Genomic DNA, 23,910 nt, shown 5'->3' with positions numbered 1-23,910 from the left:
TAGTGTTACCTGTTGTTCTATTCTTCAGAATCCATTCTAATATAAAATGTTTACAAAGTTAGTCTGTCTGTCTGTTACCTTTTCACGGCTAAATCACTGAACCGATTTCGATGTATTTTGGTAGTCATAGTAATAAATTGGAACTTGGTGCAGAACATAGGCTACTTTTAACACCGGAAAAGTCCACGGTTTCCGCAAGAATTGCGAAAACAGAATTTGATGCAAACGAAGTGCGGGCGTCCTCTAGTTTCAGATATGAAAAAAACTATGAAATTGTGAAATTTTGATTAGTTACACACATTATGTAGGTAGCTATATCTATTACAGTTCGTTTCATGTAGGATGGTGCCGGTGACAGTTTGTTAATTCGTTTCACTCTTGAAAGTATGCTGCGATTCACTATAAAAGTATGTATTACGAGCGTCATACAGGTGACTGTCGCTATCTTAAAAACACTTCACTTACTATATCTATTCTTCGCATAGCCACAGCTTTGCAGTAGCTCATGATAAAGACCAATGGGATCAAAACCAGTGGGACATTGTTTCAATATTTTACCAATTTGTCGACTTCAAGAAAATGAATGTAGGTCTTTGTAATCTGTACCTAATAAATTTTAGTGTAATATTATCCTGTGATAGACACTACCATAAGAATCTCAAATGTATTCCATGAGTTTTACGAGACGGGGACAGATATCAAATCAGGTAACATTTCTGCAATAATCCTTGACCAAGAATAGTTTCATAATAAGTATAGATAGGTATTTTTAGTTGGTATTATAAATACAACTGTTTAGGGTCACGGCGATAGAAATCGAATCGGATCAAAAACCACCCGTCCCACTTTCCCACGGCCGTAAATGTATCAGTGGGAACAAAAGATTTTAGTCTTGCAAAATTATTACCACTTGTTTTTGTGCTATCCTGCTGGCTATTGTTTACACAGAAGGAAATTTCGTTATCAATCATTAAGACAATCTATGAGCTGATTGAATTTCGGTGCAATTCAATTTCGCCATATCTACATTACAATCACACTTGTCGTAATTCGCCACACAATCACACCTATCTATTAAGGTTACAGCATTTTGTCTTGTCGATTTTTTTTCAATACCACTACGAATTTTGCGGTATAAAGTTCCTTAGTTCGACAATGTCTTGAACGTACAAATTATTGGTCTGTTTATATAGTAAGTACCTACCTATAGTAAAATAGGATCTAAATAGTAGTATCTATCTAATTGATGACCGCCAACGCTCTTTGAAAAAGCGTGGCGCTTCTAAGCTCTATTCCATCTATCAGGAGATCGGACGAGGTACTTCTATGTCTGAACTAATGATAGCCAGAGGGATTTTTTTATTTGTATCCAATGAGATTAGAATTAACTAAATAAACCGGCCAAGTACGAGTCGAACTCGCGCACAAAGAGTTTCGTACTATTATCTATTGTAACGGTAAAAAGTCATGTCTGGTAAATAAGAGAGCTTAAAATATTTATTTTATTCTGTTTTTAGTATTTGTTGTTATAGCGGCAACAGAATTTCATAATTGACATGCAGCCTGGTAATATTAGACGGACGGACAGCGGAGTTTTGGTATAGGATTCTGTATCCCTTTGGATACAGAACCCTAAAAATGTATGACATTAAATTAAAAGCACTAAAATAAATATTTGTTTTGTACATAAATTTATTTTGAAATTAAACAAATCATTTGCATATTATAAAGGTACCTGCATGTGTGTTTGCATGCACGCTGTTTCTCTTTTATATTGAAATGCTTCATTTACAAAGTATCGTGTAATTAACTTTTGGTAATATGACAATCATATTTAACTTACCTTATACATTTAACCTTGGTTTTAACAATTTTAATACAGTAAGATTTAAAAAAGTTTTCTTTTTCAGTTTTTCTACAATATTTACACCAATTCGTATATAACAGCACTTTTTTTATATTTTCTATAGACATTGTAGTATCAATGGAATTAGTCAGTTTTTGTAAACATTTTATATCAGTGCAAATTATAATAAATGTTGTTGATAATATTAATTTCTATAATTAATTTATATACAATGTAATTTACACAATTCCAAAATGGCACGCAGTTTCATTACAATTTATTTACATAGTTGTTGTAAAAACACAAAAACAATAATTATCAAAACAATATTAACAATATTGTCTAAATGATTTTGTACTCCAAAATTCATTTAGACATAGATATGAGTAAGTTATTCCCATTTTTTTATTTGGAAAAGTTATCTGAAACTTACGTGTAGGTACAATATATTAATATTTAAAATTAAAACGCAGCCCGTTTGTATGCAATACCAATAAAAACAAAATCTTTTAAATCTTCATACATATTTTACATACAAATTTTTGTACACAGTCATGTAAACAAACTTAACAGCCAAACCGAGTGAATCAATAATAATTATTTAATTTTTAACAGTAACATGAAACAATTATCGACTTAGATTCCTACGTTAGATTTAACATTGAAAATTACCTTTTTGGTTTCCAATCCCACCACAATAATTAATTCAGTTACTTTTCTTTGTTTTAAACGACAACACTTCCGAAAAAATATAAAGTTTTTCGTTATTGAAGGAGCGATGTTAAATTCAAATTAGGTAATTCAAAGACTATTGAATTACCTAATTTGAATTTAACTTCGCTCCTTCAATAACGAAAAACTTAGGGCAGGGCAAAGTTTGCATGTAATTTTGTACACTGGTGACCCGTGGTCTTTATTAGTGTACCAAGACGATTTGACAGAGCTACTAGATTAACGATCATTTAGGCAGACTCAAATTTCACTACGTAGCCCCGCAAAATCAAGGTAGGCCGAATGAAGGAAGAACAAAGTATTCAAATCAATCTGAATCAAAGTATTCAAGTGGGTACTTAGTCATTAAGCTCATACAAAATTTCTACGAAAGACAACAGATATGAGACCCAAGGTTGGTGATCTCTTCTCGTGACGTAGGTAGGGTAGACCCCTCAGTAAGGGGTCGGCTAAATGTTAAACCTTACAATTTAATAAGTCTTTATCAAGTGGTCGGTGACGTACGGCAGTCCGTCTGGATCTTTGATCTTTTTCTTTTTATGTAAAGGGCAGCTTTTCTGCTTCACACCGGTTTCCGACTTGTTATGAATAGGCTTATACTGAGCGGGTATTGACACACTTTTCTTGTACACGTTTCTTTGGCAACTAGGTTCAGATTTGTCTGTATTATCTAAGGGAATACTGGGCGCGGGCGCCCTTGAGTCTCTGTGCACTATATTGTTTTTATAATCTGGCGACACTTCGAGCTGGCTGTGGTGTAGACAGGTGGATGTCATCTGAAAAAAAAATCCAGAATAAATATATACAGAATAAAACTTTATATAAAAGAAAACTTTCTTCTCTTTGGTTTCTCACAAATTAAATAATCGTTTAATAGACTCGGCCTTATCCTTATTACTCGGACTACAAGTCTGCGCTTTCCAGTGCAGAGTCGCCTTATCAGCACTTCTGATTGGGACCCAGTCCATCGGTTCTTACAATTACATATATCGGGAATGGAATGTGTTAGTATACCAGCGGCGCTCGCGCGTATTTAGCCGCGCGACCCTCGAGCTCGCTGCGAAGCCGCCACGCCGCCGCCGCCGCGCGCCGCCGCTCGGCCGCAGCAGCGCCGCCGCCCGCGCCGCCCCACCTTATACAGAAAAAAAAAATACAATATGTCAGTGATCATTCATATTGGAGTGAATAATGGTATGTCAATTTACTAAATCTCGCCCTTGTCCAGCGACAGACGTAACCGATGTGTGTAGGTACCTTGTCAGCAGCTGAAGTAGTCTAGAGTGCTGCCCCGCACTCCTCAGCAGCAGACACGCGTCGCGCAAGGACGGCAGCGCGCCGCGCTCGCCCTTGTCCAGCGACAGACGTAACGCCGTCGAGTAGTAGGCCAGAGACAGGGGCCACAGACCTACAACCATCATATCGTAATTACTACTCTAGAAATTTGTGATTGCCACCACTAGGTACGGTGTATCTGCGACGAGTATTTAGGTAGGTAATATGTTGGGGTCCCAAAGTGTTGAAACTTTGGGAGCCAGCTATGAAATTTGCTGTGCATAAGAAACAAGTGTTAAAAGCACAACGTATACTAGCACTCCGAGTTTGCTCTGCCTATAGAACAGTGTCGACTGACGCGGCACTGGTTCTGGCTAACCTAACACCCATTAATTTACTAGCCTCTAAAAGATCGGCTCGAAGAACAAAAAATAGCGCAGAAAAATCAGGAACTCTTGAAAAAGAAACCCTAGCGAGATGGCAAAAGGAATGGGAAGGATCTTCTAAAGGTAGATGGACGCCTTATTCCTGATATAGAAGAATGGACCAGCAGAAGGCATGGCCGAATGACATATCGACTTACACAGTGCTTTACTGGAGATGGCGCTTTTATGTGCTATCTTGCAGGTATTGGTAAAAGACCAGATGCCACATGCATGTACTGTAAGAATATAGATGATGCGATGCACACCATCTTCCACTGCGTAAAGTGGGAACATGAAAGACGAGAAGTTTCTGCAAAGGTGGGCGATATTAGTGTACAAAATTTGGTATCTAAAATGCTGGAATCTGATAAAAATTGGAATGTGATCAGTAATTTCCTTGAGGATATTATTAGGGAAAAGGAAAAGGAGGAAAATAACAAGAACTTAAGACAGACAAAAATGTTACCGTGTTATAGGCTGAAAGGCGGGTACACGGCTAACAGGGCGATTTCACATTAAAGGCGGCATGAGTTTACCGTAGCATGTTGACTAGTGATGTGGGTTATACGAATCGTTACGAAAACGTTGAAATTTCCGATTATCACTAACAGTTAATTATTAGGGTTAATAAACATGTTATAACCGACGTAAAAACTCAATGCTATAATTTTATTGTAACTCTTGTTTTTCATATTAAACAAATATGATAATGCACACACATTTTTTTTTTTGGCTGGTGGGAGGCTTTGACCGTAGCTAGTTACCACCATACCGATAAAGACGTACCGCTAAGCGATTTAGCATTCCGGTACGATGTCGTGTAGAAACCGAAAGGAGTGTGGATTTTCATCTTCCTCCTATTAAGTTAGCCCGCTTCCATCTTAGATTGCATCATCACTTACCATCAGGTGAGATTGTAAGTAGTCAAGGGCTAACTTGTAAAGAATAAAAAAAAACAAAATTTACTGCCAGTGAGTTCTCTGCATTTTTTAAATATTATATCATCTTAAATGCATCCTATATTGTTGGTAAACTTTTAGGAAATCTAACTAGAATCGTTGGTACCAAGTAGACTTTGTTTGTGTGGTTATGATGTACCCACTAAATACTTAAAGTTACTCAAACCGCCAAACTCATGTAGTCTATTAAAAACCTCTGTTTAGAGAATGATACAAGATAAGCCAGCTTTTGAAAAACCCTAATAAATCTAGTTTGGATATAATCCAGTCATACAAACACAATACAGTTGGTCAAAGAATAGGTAACAGCCCAAGCGTGAATTAGCCTGACTATAAAGGTAAATCATTATGTAGGTTATTACGATATTATATCTATGTTAAGTAGACCTTTAAATCACGGACGACACTGCCAACTTATGTATACCAATAAAGCTGTATCTATTTTAAGGAGCATATTATTATTATTAGGAGGGGTTTTTAGCCGGTAGGAGTCCGGCACTACCCTTTAGGGTGTCCATGAGGATTTCCCCTCCTGAAGAAGAAAAAAAAAAAAAAAGTGTTGAAACTTGGAGTGGTGAATCTGCATCGGAAAATGCAGTGTTTGATCCTCCACTAGGTGGAAGGTCGACATCAAGCAAGTCATTAGAACCGGCCCGGGAGCTGCCTCTAGTGGTTATACCACAGAAAACGTATGGTTATACCTCAATCAATTAGGCAAAATAAAAGTTCAATCTCGGAATGAGAGGTAACTGAAGGAGTAAACCCGTTGACAGCTTAGTAAACTGGTTTACTCCTTCACTAAGGTGTTCTAACAGTTGTTTCAGAAGTCTCACAATACCTCTCCCTTTTAACCAGTTCCCGTACAGATGGTAGTGTTCCCAGTTGGTAGGCTCCAACTCCAGCAGCCGGTCCAGCGTGGGCCTCTTCTCGTGCTCCGGCGTGATGTGCAACAGCTCCAGATGCGCCTGCACGAAGCGCGGCTCCAGAGACAGGCAACGTTCTAACATCTTCAGCGATTCTGGTATACGATTCTTTTTTCTGAAAGGTGTACAATTATTATTAACTTTTAAATCTGTATTCATGGCCGTGAGTTCGATTCGCATGACTATGTAATATACGCGTATTTATATATACCTATACGATGAAATGAGATTTTAATAGCCATAAAATAGGCTACTGTTAATTTGGGATTATACAGATAGTGATTTGCTTGTAATAGTATAATATTTATTTAATCCTCAAAAACCTCAATAGGTCAAAAAGCTGGCTTTAAGTCGAAGAGAAATCGGGTTGAATCCCTGATTTCACTGGTAAGAGTTTCCTTGGAGAACCCGGAGTCATCTCAATTAAGTGTGCTGTGTGGTCACCGTTCGTGAGAGGGTTTATGTGGGTAGATAAAAAGTCCCCATAAACCTACGCAAGTCTGCCCCTAGACTAGGGATTGACGACGAAGATTTTTCCTTAAAAAACTACTCTTTTTTTAGCTTTCTGTGTATCGTGTTGCCAAAACAAGTTCATGATTAGTGACGAAGAACCCAGACGGTTTCCAAACTAGTCGCACAGATTTTATTTATTTTAGTATTATGAAAAATACTCACGCGTAGCGTAGGTTACTTTTAATTAAAAACAAGATATCTTAGTACATTATGGGTATAAAGTTTGTCTATGCTTAGGTAATGAAAATAACAAAGCTCTTCAGGCATAAAAGAAAGAAACAACAAGACCTTGCAAAATAAGAATAGGGTTGGAAAATATTTAAAAAAATGCTTTAATTCTTATCTTTGCTGCAATTTCATCACAAGGGTAAATAATAATTATTTATAGAACAAATATAAGCTGGCAAACCTTTGCTCATGGTCACTATTGTGCTAGATACGGACGTACGACAAACATCTCTCAGGAGACACAAATAAGCTGTTATCAGCACCCTTATCAGTCACGTCCTGGCGCTAACTAAATAGTTATAGTTGCTGGCTTTGACTTGTGACGTCAACGCAATGTGCACAGGACTCTTGTTTTGCTCAATGATATGTACCATAAACAAAAGCGGACTACCGAGAGTGATGCTTTTTGAAAATTACGTGCTACGAACTATGAAAGCATCGAACCTTGATTTGTCGAAAAGCTGATCTACGTTAATCAGGGTAAAAGTTAACTTTGCCATTGAAAGGTTTTGGATCCCTTACAATACAGAAGTCACTTTTTTTTACAATTTGTTGTTTCCAAAGTTTACAATCGCTGAATAAGGAGTACTACATATACATTTACAAAAAAGGTCCTGACGAACAAACGGACCACCAATTATTGGTTGTGATTCGTTTGTGGTTCGTTTTGACCATTAACGTACTTAATAAAAAAACAGTCAATGAAATGATCCTACGACATGCCCATAGTGTAATTTTGTACTAAAAGGCACAAACGGAACTCTCTAAAGAAGACCAAGTATATTTGTTTTATTTACTGATAAGTTAGCCCTTGCTCACTTGATGTTATCTGACGATGCAGTCTAAAACGAAAGCATACTCGAAAGAGGTGCAAGTTTATTCTACCCATACCTCTCACAGTTTCTACACGGCATCGTACCGGAAGGCTAGTTCGCTTTGCGGTAAAACATTACCACTACCATACATACCGGTAAAGTTTAGCCAGGTTGTAGTGCGCGTTGACGTGGTCCCTGTTGTACTTGAGCGCCTGCAGGAAGTGATGCTCGGCGCGCCCCGCCGCCTGCACCAGCGTGCCCAGGTTGTTGTGGGCGCTGGCGTAGCTCGGCCAAAGTCTGGAAACATACGCAGAATAGTCATTACTCATTCCTCATAACATGTTATTTAATTCGTCAAAGTTCGCCTGAACAAGTAGACAGCCTACTTGATCCTCTATCTCAGAAGTTCATTACATCGCGAGACATTTGGTAGGAACACGCACACAACATACGCCGTACAATGTCCAGCCTCCGACGATCTGATGTAGGTAATTAGATAATTAATTAAACCTTAAGTTGCTACAAATACTTCGGTAATTATTATTAATAGTAAATTCACTGCATGAACACTATCAGATGCTACTACCTGCTTTTTTTTTTCTTCATAGGGGGGAAAGTCCTCATGGACACCCGTTTGGGTAGTACCAGCTAAAAACCCCTCCTACTAACTCAGACAAAATTATGCTACTACTAGCATAATTTTGTCTGAGTTCCGGATTGGATTAATTAATAAAAATTGCTTCGAAGTTGTTTTGTAGGTTTTGACTTTTAGTTACCATGCTAACGGCTACCGAGTGTTATTAGCGTTTTGTTACGATGACACGTTTTTAGCTATCTATATCAGATAAAACCAAATCTCATTTGTAGGTGATAAAAAAATTGTGTGTCTATCCTTTTCAGTTGTGTCCATTATAAGAAATTGAATATCACGTGTCTCAAACGGTGAAGGAAAAACATCGTGGGGAAGCCTGCATACCAGAGAGTTTTCCTAATTCTCTGCGTGTGTGAAGTCTGCCAATCCGCATTTGGCCAGCGTGGTGGACTATTTAACCCCTCTCATTCTGAGAGGAGAATTGAGCTCAGCAATGTGTCGAATATGGGTTGATAATAATGATACCGATTTGAGCTTGAGTTTAATACATAATTACTAAACAAATACAAACATATTTTAGCTACGTGTTAAGTTATAATATAAGTCTTTAAAAGAATACCTTAACGCTTCTTTGTAATGTTTAATAGCGTTCTCTTGCTGCTCGATGTCTTTCAGAAAGTTAGCAAAGTTGTAGTGCAGCTTTGCGTTGTGTGGAAGCACTGCTAGGTCTGCCCTGTAAAATTATACAACAACAATGAACACTACCTACAAAGAGGACCTGGCACTAAAGTGGTTAAAAAATGAGTAACCTTTCCATACGTGTGCAAAGAATGAAATAGCTATATAAATTATGCCCAAGAGAAATGGTTCCAGGTATTCTGGTTAAATTTCCCTGTAACAAGGCTGATTCTTTGCGTAGAAAATAAGTAAGCCCTTCTGTTGCCAGTCGAGGCTATTAATATTAGCTTCGGTGAAATATTTTGGAATGTTTTTTAGCGAAAATAGAAAACGGTTTCTTGGTTTCTTTGTATATTGTAGTGATGTCCCAGTGGATATGACTTTTGACTTTGATCTGGAGGACGTAGGTCCGGTTTGGGGCATAAAGCTTCAACTTTCCATACGTGCCATTTGACGACCTCCGTGGCGCAGTGGTATGCGCGGTGGATTAACAAGATGGAGATCCTGGGTTCGATTCCCGGCTGGGCAGATTGAGATTTTCTTAATTAGTCCAGGTCTGGCTGGTGGGAGGCTTAGGCCGTGGCTAGTTACCACCCTACTGACAAAGACGTACCGCCAAGCGATTTAGCGTTCCGGTATGATGTCGTGTAGAAACCGAAAGGAGTGTGGATTTTCATCCTCCTCCTAACAAGTTAGCCCGTTTCCATCTTAGATTGCATCATCACTTACCATCAGGTGAGATTGCAGTCAAGGGCTAACTTGTAAAGAATAAAAAAAAAAGTGCTTTTTAGGAAATTAAATATCATGTGATTCAAACCTTTTGAAGGAAAAACGTCTGACGATTTTCTTAATATTCTATATTACTCATTTAAAGTCTGTCAATTCGCATTGGGCCAGCGTGGCAGACTATTAGCCTAACCCCTCTCATTCTGAGAGGAGACTCGTGCTCAACAGTGAGCCGAATATGGGTTGTTGATGATTGTTACCTCAGTAGACTCTCCCTAGTTCTCCAGTCCCTGTTCCGGAGGTAAGTTCTAGCAGCACCCGACGCGACAAGGACGGCAACACTCAGCACTAGGAGCCGTCTGCTGTTGCTGCCTCGCTTCCACATCAGCTGGACCCCGTATACTGTTATTACTACGGAACCAACGCTGAAAATTCAAAACAATATTATTTCAACAAAGTTTAGACGGTGTAAGTATGTGTGTTTGTTACTCTTTTATCCCATTACTATGTAACCATAACTATGATAGAGATTATACTCTGGAAAAAATTTCCATTGCTTCGTGGGATTTGTGAATAACAGAATTTCACACAAACAGATTAGCGTGCGTTTGCTAGTTTATTTTTTTAACTTGAAAATTGAGCTAGTGTCAGTAAATATTTAATACCTATTTATAAACATTTTTGAAGGCTAGCTAGCTACAACTTTACATTGAGCTAGAAATAAATCCCTCAAGCCCTAACATGCGCGCCAGGACTTATCTCCAGAAGATAATCGACTAATAACAGCCTCAATAGCTCAGTGGTAAAGAGACCGGACTCATTACCGAGAGATTGGTGTTCGATCTCCGCCCGCTGGTCTATTGTCGTACACACTCCTAACTAGATTAGTTGGAGAGTAACTTTAAACATAAAGGCATTTTTTTTTTATAAAAAAAAGGACCGGAAATATCGATAGGGTATAATATTTTCGGTTTAGGGTGGGTGTTTATGGGACGATTTTTCTTCATGGATAATATCGTAGGTCGCACGTTAGACTTGCCTCTTTGCGCCAAAGGTGGATAATAATGTGTCATTATGTATTTTTTTACCTGGGAATATACAAGACTCTTTCAGCGACCACGAAGCCGACGGTGACCAGCAAGTTGGAGGCCGGCAGGTACGGCAGCACCAGCAGCAACAGGCCGACCATCAGAGGCGTGTGCCGCTGTAACTGAAAACGGAGAATTCATAAAAATTATATTAACTTCTAACTATCTAACTAGTACCTGCTGACGTGCAGTCTGTACTGATAATCTTTGCTGCCAATCAGGGTCGCTGTGCTCAGAGTTTCCGGTGAAATCAGAAGCACACGAGAAATCACAGGTACAGGGCAGTGCATTGTAGAACGTGTTACTTGCATGTACCTACTGTCGCAAGCAATGGTTTCATACGGAACAGCACATATAGAACAACATTGCCTATGCCTGTGCTAGGCTTTTAGTTTTATTTAGTACTCACTTCTAACACAGTATTTTGTAGTAGGTAATTGGTAGGCGAACGCAAATATTAGTCATATTTTTAAACAGAAAAATATATACATTGTTTCTCGGACGCAAATCTGATAAAGGGAAAAGAAGTTATTCTCCAAAAAAAAAAAATGAAATTTCGCACGAATGAATGTAATACATAAATTAATGGCAAATACAATACTAAACTACAGTTGTTTGTGTAATTCGTCATCATCAGCCAATATCAGTCCACTGCTGGACCATAGAGTTATCCGAAAACGCGTCACCACACACGACCCTGCACCTTCTTCATACAGCCACTTCCACTACGCGGCCTCCCTCCTTACATGAGAGTGATACAGAGCTTAGACCCTGTGCAGGCGGGCATTGGGTGATAATATTAATTCTTTAACAGCCACTCAGACGTTAATGATAGTTGCCGACCGAAAATTTAAACTAAACATACTATCTGAGGCATTTGAGTAAAACACCATAAATGCCCAACTCCAGGATAAGAAATATTACTGAAGCTTCTTGTTCTTCTTCGTAATCTGAAGCAATACCGGCTAACCACTCGACCAACGACTGTTGTTGCCTCACCTACCTCTAAATCCATGAAGCAGCGGTAAGAGAGCGCTAGCAGTGCAATGAGCGCCGCACAAGTGAGAAGGTTGCGCGGGTCCCAGCCGCTGGTGATGAGCGGCACGGAGCCCATCTGCCAGTCGTGGCTGAGGGGCCAGGGGCACAGCAGCAGCCACCAGTTGAACGCGGCCAGGTAGCAGAACGTCATCAACCTGAACCGCAACATGGAAACAAGAACGCATTACAAACATTTCGTAAGAATACATTGGGTGTTTCGTAATAAAACGAATATACTTAATGCTTAGTTGTAAATTTTTGACGTACTCGTGAATAAAACTCGTCTTAACCCACAACTACCTTATTCACCACGTGTGTAAAGAAGTTTTACCACAGACAAGCGAGACGCCGTTTACAATTGTATCATTTTGTCGTCGACATCCAGTCGACCCGCACCAAACGTTTCGCATCAACGTTTCTAATAAGAATTGCTAAAATGTGGAATGCCCTTTCGGCTTCGGTGTTCCCAGACACCGATAAAAGTCAAAGTTCATTTATTTCTGTTAGGCTTCGATTACAAGCATTTTTGAAACAATTATAGCTAAAAACTTAAATTTTAGCAAGGGTTACAAACGCGCCTGAATACATAATGTAATTGAACACCTTCAAGGCAAGGGTGAATAGGCATCTTCTAGGCAAGCGCGCTTTAACTTAGACCTCATCCTCTTCATCTTAGTTTTAAGCGCAAGCCTCTATAGCATAAAGAAAACTGTAAAGTGTCAACAACCGTATAGCAAAGGAAGGGTGGAAGGCGGGCGGGTTGTCCTGCGGCGAGAAGGCGGGCAGCGAGCCCTGCAGCAGCGCCAGCCGCCCGCCAGCCAACACCAGCAACACCAGCAGGCCCCGTGCCACGCGCCCCCACACTGTGTAGGCTTTCCACCGACATCTTACTGGCGACCTGGAATCCGGAAAAAAAGTATTTTCACTTTTGGTGACAATTGATTTTTTGTCATCTCATGAGGGTTTTCTCCGAAGGTCAGGTAACAACAAAACTTTGCATATTGTTATCGCAGTTTAGTGTTGGAAATAGTAGTCTGCGACGGATATGACGTCGCTCGATCTCGTGTTGGCTTCAGTGTGCTCGAAGCGTTCGAACCATCCACATCTCTTGTTGTGTAATTCTTTATGGGTTACTTGGGATAGGCGGGGAGAGTGGCTTGAGTGGAAAAGGGAAGTGTTAGTCGACTATTAAAGGATCCTTTAACCCTACATGTGTGTAGGGTTAAAGGATCCTTTAATAGTCGACTAGTTCACAAGTACGTGACTTCACTCAAGGTCATTCTCTGCCATTCTAGGGTCTTATTTTGCTTACAGTTTGCAGTTACAACCATTGTTCGGCATTAGTTTTCTTATATTTGTAATCACTATTGAGTCCACTAAAAATATTTTAATTTTAGCAGTAAAGAATTTAGTCTGCCATAAACTGGTGCTGCAGTCAGGAATTATTTCTCTGCACTGGTTCGTATAACAGCCAACAGACATAAATCGTATACCTACGTTAATTTTTTAATAATCTGCCAGTTGTGGAAATCGATGGATTTGGATGTGGAAGACAGGGTCACTACCCAATGCATTCATTGGTTGTTGTTAAAACAAGATACCTGCAAAATATTTTTTTCATTTTGCAAGTACGAGTATACAAATACGATGTGCAGCAATGGCAGTACCTGCTCATGGAGCTGCAGCTCCTGTGAATGTCTATGGCCAGGTTGAGCAGCAGCGCGGTGAGGCCCGTCTCCTTCGCCAGCATGCTGAGCGCCGCCAGCGCCACGCTGCACCACACGCGCCGGCGCCCCGACGAACTACAGTTATAAAACAGATTAATATGAGAACGAGTTAGCTGTAGACCACGCGACTGAGATGAAAATTCTTTCAAAAATAAAAAAATAAAGCGCAAAGTTTTAGTTTCCAATTTAACTAAAAATACAAAAAAGGACTGTTTCCATTTTAACTAAAAACTGGTATACTGGTAGTTTAAAAACAAATACTGTTTAACTATGCCTGTAAATGGCAGCACGCATCTCAAAAGTCTCGCTCGATTACACTTTTCAAAACTCATTCGCCACTCACTCCTCCGAGTTAAACGTGCGTAAAGTTGATTTACTTCAAAGTCGTTCAATATAAATAGGTTCACTTAGCGCCTTGTGTACCTACTATTTTAAGCAATTACATACAATTGAGAAGACTAAATTGCAAAAACAGTCGACAGGACGTAACGTTTTTCTGCGACGAAAACCTTTCTTTATTGATGTCAGTTACAAACTTACGTGGGACGTGAAAACAATGAAAGAATTTTCCGTCTGTAACGAGTAAAGCAATTTTTCCTCGAGTTACGAATATTATCAATATCATACACTGACATACTTTATGTAGATATTCATATACTATACGGTATGTTACTCAGTATACGGAGACAACATGGAAGGCTCGACTGTAACACAGTAGAGCCAATTCGCAACGTTCGGGCGTAATACGCTTCCACAAGTTTCGGGAACATTCAACTTTCTCAGCATTCTTTGCAAAGTTACTTATTTCGAAGACAAGGGACGAAGTGAATAACAATATTAAGGAGAAGACGGGTGTACCTACGAATTATTTGTACATTAGAGACTAACTAGTCAAAAAAGCTTTATATGTTTTTAAAAATATTAGAATACATATATAATCAATATTCCCCTTTTTCCTCTAAGTATAAATAAACTTGGGTCTGAAACCTGCTATCTACAAATCCACCATAGTCCAAACTTCACATTTGGCAACCGTACTACGTAGGAGCCGTGATAGCCCAGTGGATATGACCTCTGCCTCCGATTTCGGAGGGTGTGGGTTCGAATCCGGTCCGGGGCATGCATCTCCAACTTTTCAGTTGTGTGCATTTTAAGAAATTAAATATCACGTGTCTCAATCGGTGAAGGAAAACATCGTGAGGAAACCTGCATACCAGAGAATTTCTTAATTCTCTGCATGTGTGAAGTCTGCCAATCCGCATTGGGCCAGCGTGGTGGACTATTGGCCTAACCCCTCTCATTCTGAGAGGAGACTCGAGCTCAGCAGTGAGCCGTATATGGGTTGATAACGACGACTACGTAGGTACCTATGGTAGAATCATGGGCGGTATTTCAGCTCCTAAAAATGAGCTACAAGGATGTCTGGCTACCCAGGCTGCCGTCCACGTCTACATCTAGTCTACATTGTGGTAAGCTGCAGCTGATGTATACGACCTGCCCAGATCTGGGCCAATTTAGATAATATTAAATCCTAACTAACCCGTGTTGGAAATCATACCCGGGACCTCTCTGTTGAGTAACACAGCACTACAAACTGCACTGAGGTCGTCAAACATAATTGCTATGTTATTTGCGGAAGGCGATTTAAAAATTCAAGAACAATTTAAAGCCAGAAAGTTGTAGATAAAATTCTTAAGCGTCTACATAATGTAAATTACTTTAGTTTATATAAAGAAATTGATGGAGAATTTATTTTTGTAAGAACATATTTCACATTCATACACGCAAATATGAATAGTTAAAAAATATTGTTTGAATGTTGGCCATTGTTCGTTTGTAAGTTGTAAGTTTGTAGTAGTGAAGTAGTAATGAAGTCGTATCTATAATAAACTCGCTTACTGTATCATTAGGTATATAGTAAGCTCCACAAGGCCTCATTTGTTAGGTTTCCTCAAGATGTCGAAGGACTTCTTAGCCTAATAACGTTCAAGTCAGCTGATAATAAGGTTTGCATGAAGGGTTATGTGAATTAGGTTAATGCGACCCTCTTTTTCTATAATAATACCATACTATGTTGTCGGTGATAGCCGTGATAGCCCAGTGGATATGACCTCTGCCTCCGAATCCGGAGTGTGTGGATTCGAATTCGGTCCGGGGCATGCACTTTCAACTTTTCAGTTGTGTGCATTTTAAGAAATTAAATATCACGTGTCTCTGAAGGGAAACATAGTGAGGAAACCAATCAAGAAAGTTTTCTTGATTGTAATGTTGAAGTAATGTATGCTAGGTTAACATTTGTATGTAGTCACATAAATTATGTCATCTTGCAGTGTAATGTCTGCCAATCCGCATTGGGCCAGCGTGCGGTGGACTATTGGCCTAACCCCTCACATTCTGAGAGGAAACTCGAGCTCAGCAGGTATTGACTAAGGACAGTCCGCGACCAATTAATAAACGACTTTGTTGTTAGCTTGATAAGTTGTGAGTGTTGTTGTTAAAGTCTCATCTGCATGAGATGATTCCAGTCTCATTGTCACTTACTAGTTAAGTGTTTGTGAACACTTATGTTAAGTGATAATTTGCCGAGTACACCAATTCAATAATTAATTTTTTACCTTAATTTCGTGATTTTTTTAAGTAAACGTTTTACGACAGAGCTCTTCTGAGAAAGAACTATCCTCATACTTCCGCAGCTAAGCTTTATTGCTACGTTTTAGCCTGAGAGCTATAGTTGCTGGTGTAAATACAGGCACAGAGACTTAACAAATAAGCCGGTTAATGGTCACAGGCACGTGTCACGTGTATGTCTTGCAAAGTGTTACATTTTTAAGTGATCGTTTGTTACTTACCAGTACGTGGGCCTTGTGCTTGGTTCGTCAGTTACAGGTATACAACTATACATAAAATAATAAAATAATATGAGAGTTACCCGTGATAAAGTAGAAGAGAAGAGAGGAAGAAGACACACGCCAACACATCGGCGCGTCCGACCACTCCTGACACCTGAAACAATGAAACACGGTATGAAACTGCCTCCTTGCTCTAGCAGTTAGTAGAGGAGTTAGTTCAGATTAGAGGTCCTGGGTTGGACTATGAAATATTGAGCTTTCAATATCCCAGTAATAGTTCAGAGTGAAAAACTTGGAGGTGTAACACGCCTGTACCCTAAAGTACCTCTCTCGTTGGGCCAGTGGTTTCGGGTCCTGATATCATGGGTTCGAATCCTGGGTAGGGCTAAAAAATATCTACTGAGTTTTTCTTTCTTCTAAGACATTTTCAGTGAAAATTTTCATAATTTCAGCCCGGAGTTGTTGGATGTTAATGAGAATGAATGTCTCTTGGCCCTCCAACCCGTATCGCAGCAGCGTGGTGAGCCTAAGCTTCATATCCCCTCACCTATAAGGAAGGTGAGGCCCTATAATGGTATGTTAAAATAGGCTCATAATGATGGTGACCAATAGTAGGATTATAACGGGTAAACTTAGTTAACCGGCTAGGTTTCCGGTTGTGCTAAGGTATTAAGTTAGATAAGGTATAATTATTATTATTCTGCCTAGCAGAGCACAATATCATAGTTATTCTGTGGCTATTCTAGATGAAACTAGTTCGCCGTCCAGTGCGTAATTACGCCACGGTAATGTACTTTACAACAATGGCTGCCAGCGCGTTGTATTATGACTTTGTTTCATATAACAGAGGGAATTTACACTTTCCTCCACAGTACCACACTGATGCGTAAATTAAAAATAATATTTTAAAATATAAATTTCGCAAAAATATTTAACTTAAGTAATAGATTACATATAATTAAACCATAGCGTAGTAACCTCGCAGAAAAGAAAATGTCTCTAATAGGTATTTAAAACTCATTAGCGAAATATAACCTGGCAAAGGGCTATTAAGAAATTAATAAATTAGGCAACAGAGGAAATAAATTTTTATCTAAGGCATTTCGATAATATGTTACCATTTCGAGAATCAACCGACTTTACCACCGTTTTTCACCTACAAAATTAAATAGTAGAGAAATCAAACATCTTTAAATAACTTATGAAGGTTGCGTCATGTTGGTCCTTTATTTCAAAACTATACTTAGCTAAAATAATTTGTTTATTTAATCAAATAGCAGACTGGTTCAATTTTTGTTTATTGAATCCAGTCTCTTGTTTAAATAAATAAAAAATTTATTTAAGGTAATTTTTAATTAACTTTTTTTTTGCTAACTTTTAGTTATAATTAGCTAACTTAAATTTTAGCCATCTTTTTATAATAATAGGAGTCGTAAAATGAAGTTCTCGACAATGTAAAACTTTTCTGAGGTAGTCAACGTCGTAGGAGAGACAATACTGATATTATAATAATAATAGGTATAAATTATATTCTGATTCCATATCGAAACGTTTTTTTTGCAAAACCTGTTAAAACTTCGTCAGTCCTGCTAATGGATTTTTGGCAAACTGTTCTGTTATTTGAAACGTTTCTCTAAACCCTAATGTAGTTAGGCTGTACCCTGGAGCGATGCTGACTCCAGTATTTAAATCGTTAAACTTTTTGTGTGTAGTGATTGTGATGATGATGATATCATTATTGTAGCCGGTTCCAGCAATAGGAGGGGAACATAAGATTTAATGACGGTTTTTTGATACGACTATCGGATGCCCGCGTCTCCGTTCGCGTGAAATTTAATAGTTTTTTAGTTATTCCCGCAATAACCGTACATCTTTCTGGGATAAAAAGAAGTAGGTACGGCCAAGAGGCCACGCCGATACAAAACTGAGGAGGCCAATCCCAACGCCAAATTATATATTATTTATCAAGTTTTGTTAATTCTCCACGTAATTCTGCACGTAATTAGCAATTGTAGCACTCGTGGTTCAATGCCCCTCATTACATGACAGTGGCACAAATAACTATTGCCTACCTTTTAAATTGACTAACAAAATCACTCTCCGGTTTTCACATTTTGTCTAAAGCAATACGTGCCACCACCAATTCGCTTCACGAGCTTTGCAGACAGACGCATAAGAATCCTGCAATAAATCGTGAGCGTCGCGCCAGGCTGCGCGGTGATGCGGTACACTCGGCGACATCAATTAGCACGAGCCTTTAATGACCGGAAGCTCGTTACTGGGCCCTTTTGTCGGCGATTAATTTTTGTGTTTTAAAGAGGTTTGCGACTGTCAGGGGCCGTCGCCGATTGCGGGGATGCCAATGATTACCATTCAACTGTCGCATTGAGATGATTCCAAGTTATCGGTGCCACATTTTTAATTGTGATTGTTGTTCTATTCACTTCCGCCGAGTTAGGGAATTATAGGGCCTGCCACGCTTCAACTACTGCCATGGTTAGGTTAATAGATATATCTGCTGTCAAGCAACATTGCTTTATCAGTACCATGGTGATTTTTAGTTTGTCATTTAACATAACTTGTTTTGGGAACTAATGGTCTGAAATTCAACAAAAATCGTATGAGAAACTTGTTGCGGGCCGAGGAATTGCATTACACGGAAGTAGGTAGTAATAAACAAAATATATATTTTTTAAAAACATTTGAACAGATTTCTGACTGCATTGACTTCTTCTACTGTTACTGAAACATAAAGTTATGAGACCTCGTGACTTTTCCGAAGAATAACTACTTAAAAAATATTTTATTCAAGTCGAACGGCTACATTTAGTCTAGTCAAGTTCTGACCATGATAGCAATCGAGTGAAAAATGAAGACTCCTCGTTCAAGTTCCGATATAAATTGCATGGCGATGGCAACTTTTCAAATTAAACCCGAGAGCGAGACAAGTCCTGCAATCAGCCGGCTAATAGGAAAACTTTAAGAATATTGCCTTCCAATAGTTCACATTAAGAGCGTTTGTAGGGCTTCCTCTATTTGTCTTTGTCTAGCACTTTGTGGCCGGAGAGGAGACGACTTATTAACTTTTTTCGATATTTGTTCAATTGGTTTGCCTTTTAAAACTATTGTTATTGTAACATTTTGGTAGGTTGGATAGCTACCATCCTATGGCCACCATAGGATGGTAGCTATCCAACTTAGCGCGCGGGAGAGAATCGCGGCGAATTGGCCCTTTCTGGACTGAGCCTTAGAGCCTTCTTATGAGGGCACAGTCAGCGACCAAGTCTCGAATGCCATCGGTATTAAATACCAAATGGAAATGAAATAAAATAGTGACGAGTGATAGTCAATATATTATCCCCGTATTCCTACGGAAACGGCAACCAGGCAGATAAAACCGCGCGGTGTGAGTTAGTATTATAACATATAGAGATAAACCTATAATAACATTACCCACTTAATACGAGCCGGCTGAAACTACATCCAGGTAAGAGCAAAATTGTGTTACGTCGCTGCGTGAGGACTTTACGTAATGCATCTTACGTAATATTATTATTCCGTGAAGGCTGATACCACAGATACTGTGGAACGGTGTTCCGTTTCGATGCGATGGTGACGCACAAATTAATTAGTGGGTGTGCTTACGAATAGTTTACTGTGTTTTTTTCAGGTTCGGCGAACGTTACCTACTGTGGCAACTTTACAAGAGGAAAAAGGCACTTAGTAACGATAATAATTATATTATAATAATAATAATATCACCTATCTTTTTTGATATTACTTTTTCTATTCCCCTTTCCCTCCAATAATTATTTCAAGCTCATATCATGACCCGTTGAGTGTTGAGTCCAATCCTTTAAACGCAGATTGAGCCTTTCACGTTATGCCAATAATATCAGTAACTTATTCTACTGAAAGCTGTGATAGCCCAGTAACCTCTGCCTCCGATTCCGGAGGGTGTGGGTTCGAATGTGATATGGGGCATGCACCTACAACTTTTCAGTTAAGTGCATTTTAATAAATTAAATATCACTTGTCTCAAACGGTGAAGGAAAACATCGTAAGGAAACCTGCATACCAGAGATTTTTTTTAATTCTCTGCGTGTGTGAAGTCTGCCAAACCGCATTGGGCCAGCATGGTGGACTATTGCTCCTAACCCCTCTCATTCTGAGAGGAGACTCGAGCCCAACAGTGAGCCAAATATGGGTTGATAAAGATTTTACTGAAAGTCCCTGAAAGCCGCGAAAATCCAAACAAAATTATAAGCTGTAAAGTAAATAAAAAGTAGCTCTGTAAGTTAGTATATTTAATGTTTTTAAAATAATATTACCATATGAACTCACCGTACAAACAGTAGGTACACGTAAACAAGACCCCAAGCCAACGACAAATCAGTAACACAAATAGAAACTGGGAGTCGCATGTTTGATTTTAATCTAAAGAAGCCCTAACCGTCGCTTTCATCCCGCGAACCGAAGCGCTAAAAACAATAAACGTTCAGACGCTGTTAATTAACGCAGAGTTAGCGTAGAGTTAGCGCGGAGTTAGGGCGGAGTCTGTAATCTTGTTTACAGTTTCGCACCGGATAAAGTTGTTTGATGAATTGGGACAATACGAGGCGTGGAATAATAACATTTGACTTGTGCGAACTTATGCGCCGTTCGCGATGGATTCGATTCTATCGTAAAACCTCAGTCGATCATGGAATCGATTTTTTAATTTGATTCTAAATAAATTGATATTTGATTAATAGTTAATACCTTTTATAAACATTTGTTTATTGAGATGCGCGGAGAGTGTCAGTTAAATTCGAGTTATGCAAAAATTAGCCAATTCAAATCTTGACCTTTCATGTATTTTAAGTTCTATAAGCTATAGAATTTGGCACCCATTTAAATATCATTTATTTTGCTGAAATAATCGATAGCAAAAATTCGCTAAAAATAACTCTTTTCTTTCTCAATAACTTTAAAAACTCTAAGAATGGAATTTAAAAATTAGTGATGTTTCATTTCTTTAGAAATCGTCATTGCTTAACTTTAAGTTACTAAATCAAAAGCTCTGAGATATGCTCTCTATTAAATACAAGTAGCCATGGAAAATAAAATCTGAATTCAGATGTGAACATTAAAATTTATGTCAACGTAACAATTTCCCGGCCATAAAAACATAAATCGAATAATAGGCCTCTAGAAATTTCGGTCACATACAGAAACGAAATACACGGGGATATTTTATTTCACGGAATCACGCATCCCGTTGTCCCGGGGGCCGACTAATCCAGCCTTAATAATAAATAAAGACTATAAAATAGTTTACGATTTGTATCGGAGGCTGTATACTCTAAAGCCTCCGAGGACGTAAAGTTTTGATGGCGCATTATGAAATATCTCAATGCCCCTGGAAGCAATCGAGATAATGCTCCGCGGAGCTACGAGCGCGACCAATAAAATATCCCATTATAATAGTGACACGGATATCAACCGGAGTGTGGCGACGTTAGGAGTAGCACCGCGTGATCACAGTGAAGGATAATTTTATAGTTGGTAATAACAATATTGAATTAAACTTTAATAAGCTTCCGCTGCGACAGAGATTAGAGATGTGGCGTTTTATTACTAGATCATGATATTATATTGTAAATTACTAAATTTACACAATGAGATCCTACTACAGGATCCTTAATTTTGCAGGTTTACAAACAGGGTTTTTAAAAAAAAACTTTTTGAGCGGAGTATTTTAAGTTTTTTTAATTTACGGTTTACATTTATTCAATAATATACAATATAGTTTAAGCTGCACATTCAAAGTCAAAAACAGGTAAAAATAAATTGATTGTCTATTACAAATATAAGGCTAAGGCCGCATTATCAATTTAGCCACATATTGGCCTTAACATATTATATTATACGTACGTAGTACCAACTAAAATTGATGTCGATGTGGCAATCATATAAAGTTATCTACCAATATTGATATTTTTTATTTTCAAGCCGAATGGATCGAACTGAAAAATAAAAAATATTAATTCGATTTCTCCATTTCATTTCATTTTTCTAATTACTATATTAGCGCAAACATTTAAATCACACAAGCTGTTATCCAATTTCAGTATGACTACGAACAGAAATTCGCAGATCGATAAAGAAGATCTATGATCATTAGTATTTGTTGATAATGATAACGCCGACATTTTGTTAGCATTCTATTGTAGCTTACATCAGACCTTATTAACTATCAAGTAAGATCATGGTCAAGCGTAAACTAATTTCCTGAATTTTATTGAAAAGTACTATCAAAACCGATCGGCATACACAAACAAAATTTCATATTTATTTAAAACAGAATACCTATTAAGTGAGTAGTGAGAGTAAGAGTAACATAATTATTTTTGTTCTTGTTAAGTAATTCCATTATCTGGCTCTACATTGGGTATGCATTCTACAGACTAATCCAGCTGGGATACAGTGCTCTCAACATAATAAATCAGAACATAATCACCGGTTATACAAAACACACACTATGCAAACATTCCCGAAATAGCGGAGCGTTTAAGCAATTCACGAAATGCGCTCGAATTACAAACAAGGCGAAGCTTATAAAAAATTCAAGTGGATTGCAGCGGTCACCGCCGCAGGAGGGGGGGGGGGGAGGCAGGGGGATATAATAGGCCCCTACTGCTCTTATTGCCGTTGAAAAGTTTTTACCTCGTTTTAAATGTTTTACGCGAAACATTGCTTACGTGCGTTACACTGAGGTTAGCTGGGAAGGGGAAGTTTGCCCATTAAATGAAGCCATGTGTATTGTATTTGTGTCATATACATTTTTAGCTGCGCGTTACGTTTATATTGACGAAGCCTGGTAAACATTAATGGAAATATGATGAGAACTGTAGCTTTTCAATATGTTAAAGATTACTGTGTATATCTGTGGATAATTGAGACGTCTTCGTATTTAAACAGAACATCTACTAATTAGCTAGAAGGATTTGAAACGTAAAGTAAATATAAAAATGTTAATTCTGATTCAGAATGCAATAAGTTGTTGTTTAACAATTTATTTACTTTATTGCAATACTATTTCAAACATAAATAAATTGAATTACAAATACACTAGAGCGGGACCGCAAAATAAAGTAGTTGGAACGAGCAGTGAGCAGACTACAGAGCGCACTACGTTACGTTATAGTTAAGGCTTGTAGTGCTATTGTTTGCTCAACAGGCGCGCACTCCACCTACTTAGTTCACGAGTTTCATTCAAACTTAAATTTTCTACTAGCATCCAACCATAAATGTGCTTAAGGGAAATAATATAATTTACATTTATGAATTTGAAATCAATTTGATAAGAGTCGTAACTTTTGGTTCAGCTAATAAAGCTGAGTCACTCAGCGGGTTTTTTATAAATAACTAGCGGACGCCCGCAACTTCATCCGCGTGGAATTTAGTTTTCAGAAATCCCTCGGGAACCATGGATTTTTCCGGGATAAAAAGTAGTT

The 23,910-nt window shown here is 38.5% G+C and overlaps 1 protein-coding gene across 1 annotated transcript in view; it reads right to left on the bottom strand.

Moving 5' to 3' along the window:
* Positions 1-1,668: 1,668 nt before the first annotated feature.
* The window catches only part of LOC112052427 (protein O-mannosyl-transferase TMTC1-like), a 155,222-nt gene continuing 132,980 nt past the window's right edge, over positions 1,669-23,910 (bottom strand). Inside the window, exons 4-15 of the mRNA XM_024091495.2 lie at positions 16,492-16,565; positions 13,503-13,637; positions 12,563-12,733; positions 11,801-11,990; positions 10,798-10,919; positions 9,970-10,134; positions 8,925-9,038; positions 7,867-8,010; positions 6,073-6,272; positions 3,833-3,983; positions 3,593-3,710; positions 1,669-3,354 (exon numbers count right to left, since the gene is read on the bottom strand). Of these exons, the coding sequence (XP_023947263.2) occupies positions 3,049-3,354; positions 3,593-3,710; positions 3,833-3,983; positions 6,073-6,272; positions 7,867-8,010; positions 8,925-9,038; positions 9,970-10,134; positions 10,798-10,919; positions 11,801-11,990; positions 12,563-12,733; positions 13,503-13,637; positions 16,492-16,565 (1,890 nt within the window). The 3' untranslated portion in view covers positions 1,669-3,048. The remainder of the gene's footprint in view (positions 3,355-3,592; positions 3,711-3,832; positions 3,984-6,072; positions 6,273-7,866; positions 8,011-8,924; positions 9,039-9,969; positions 10,135-10,797; positions 10,920-11,800; positions 11,991-12,562; positions 12,734-13,502; positions 13,638-16,491; positions 16,566-23,910) is intronic.

The sequence above is a fragment of the Bicyclus anynana genome, chromosome 6 (genome assembly GCF_947172395.1).
Source record: "Bicyclus anynana chromosome 6, ilBicAnyn1.1, whole genome shotgun sequence".
NCBI lineage: Eukaryota > Metazoa > Arthropoda > Insecta > Lepidoptera > Nymphalidae > Bicyclus > Bicyclus anynana.
Note: the sequence above shows the minus strand (reverse complement) of the source record. Positions and strands in the feature narration are given on the sequence as shown.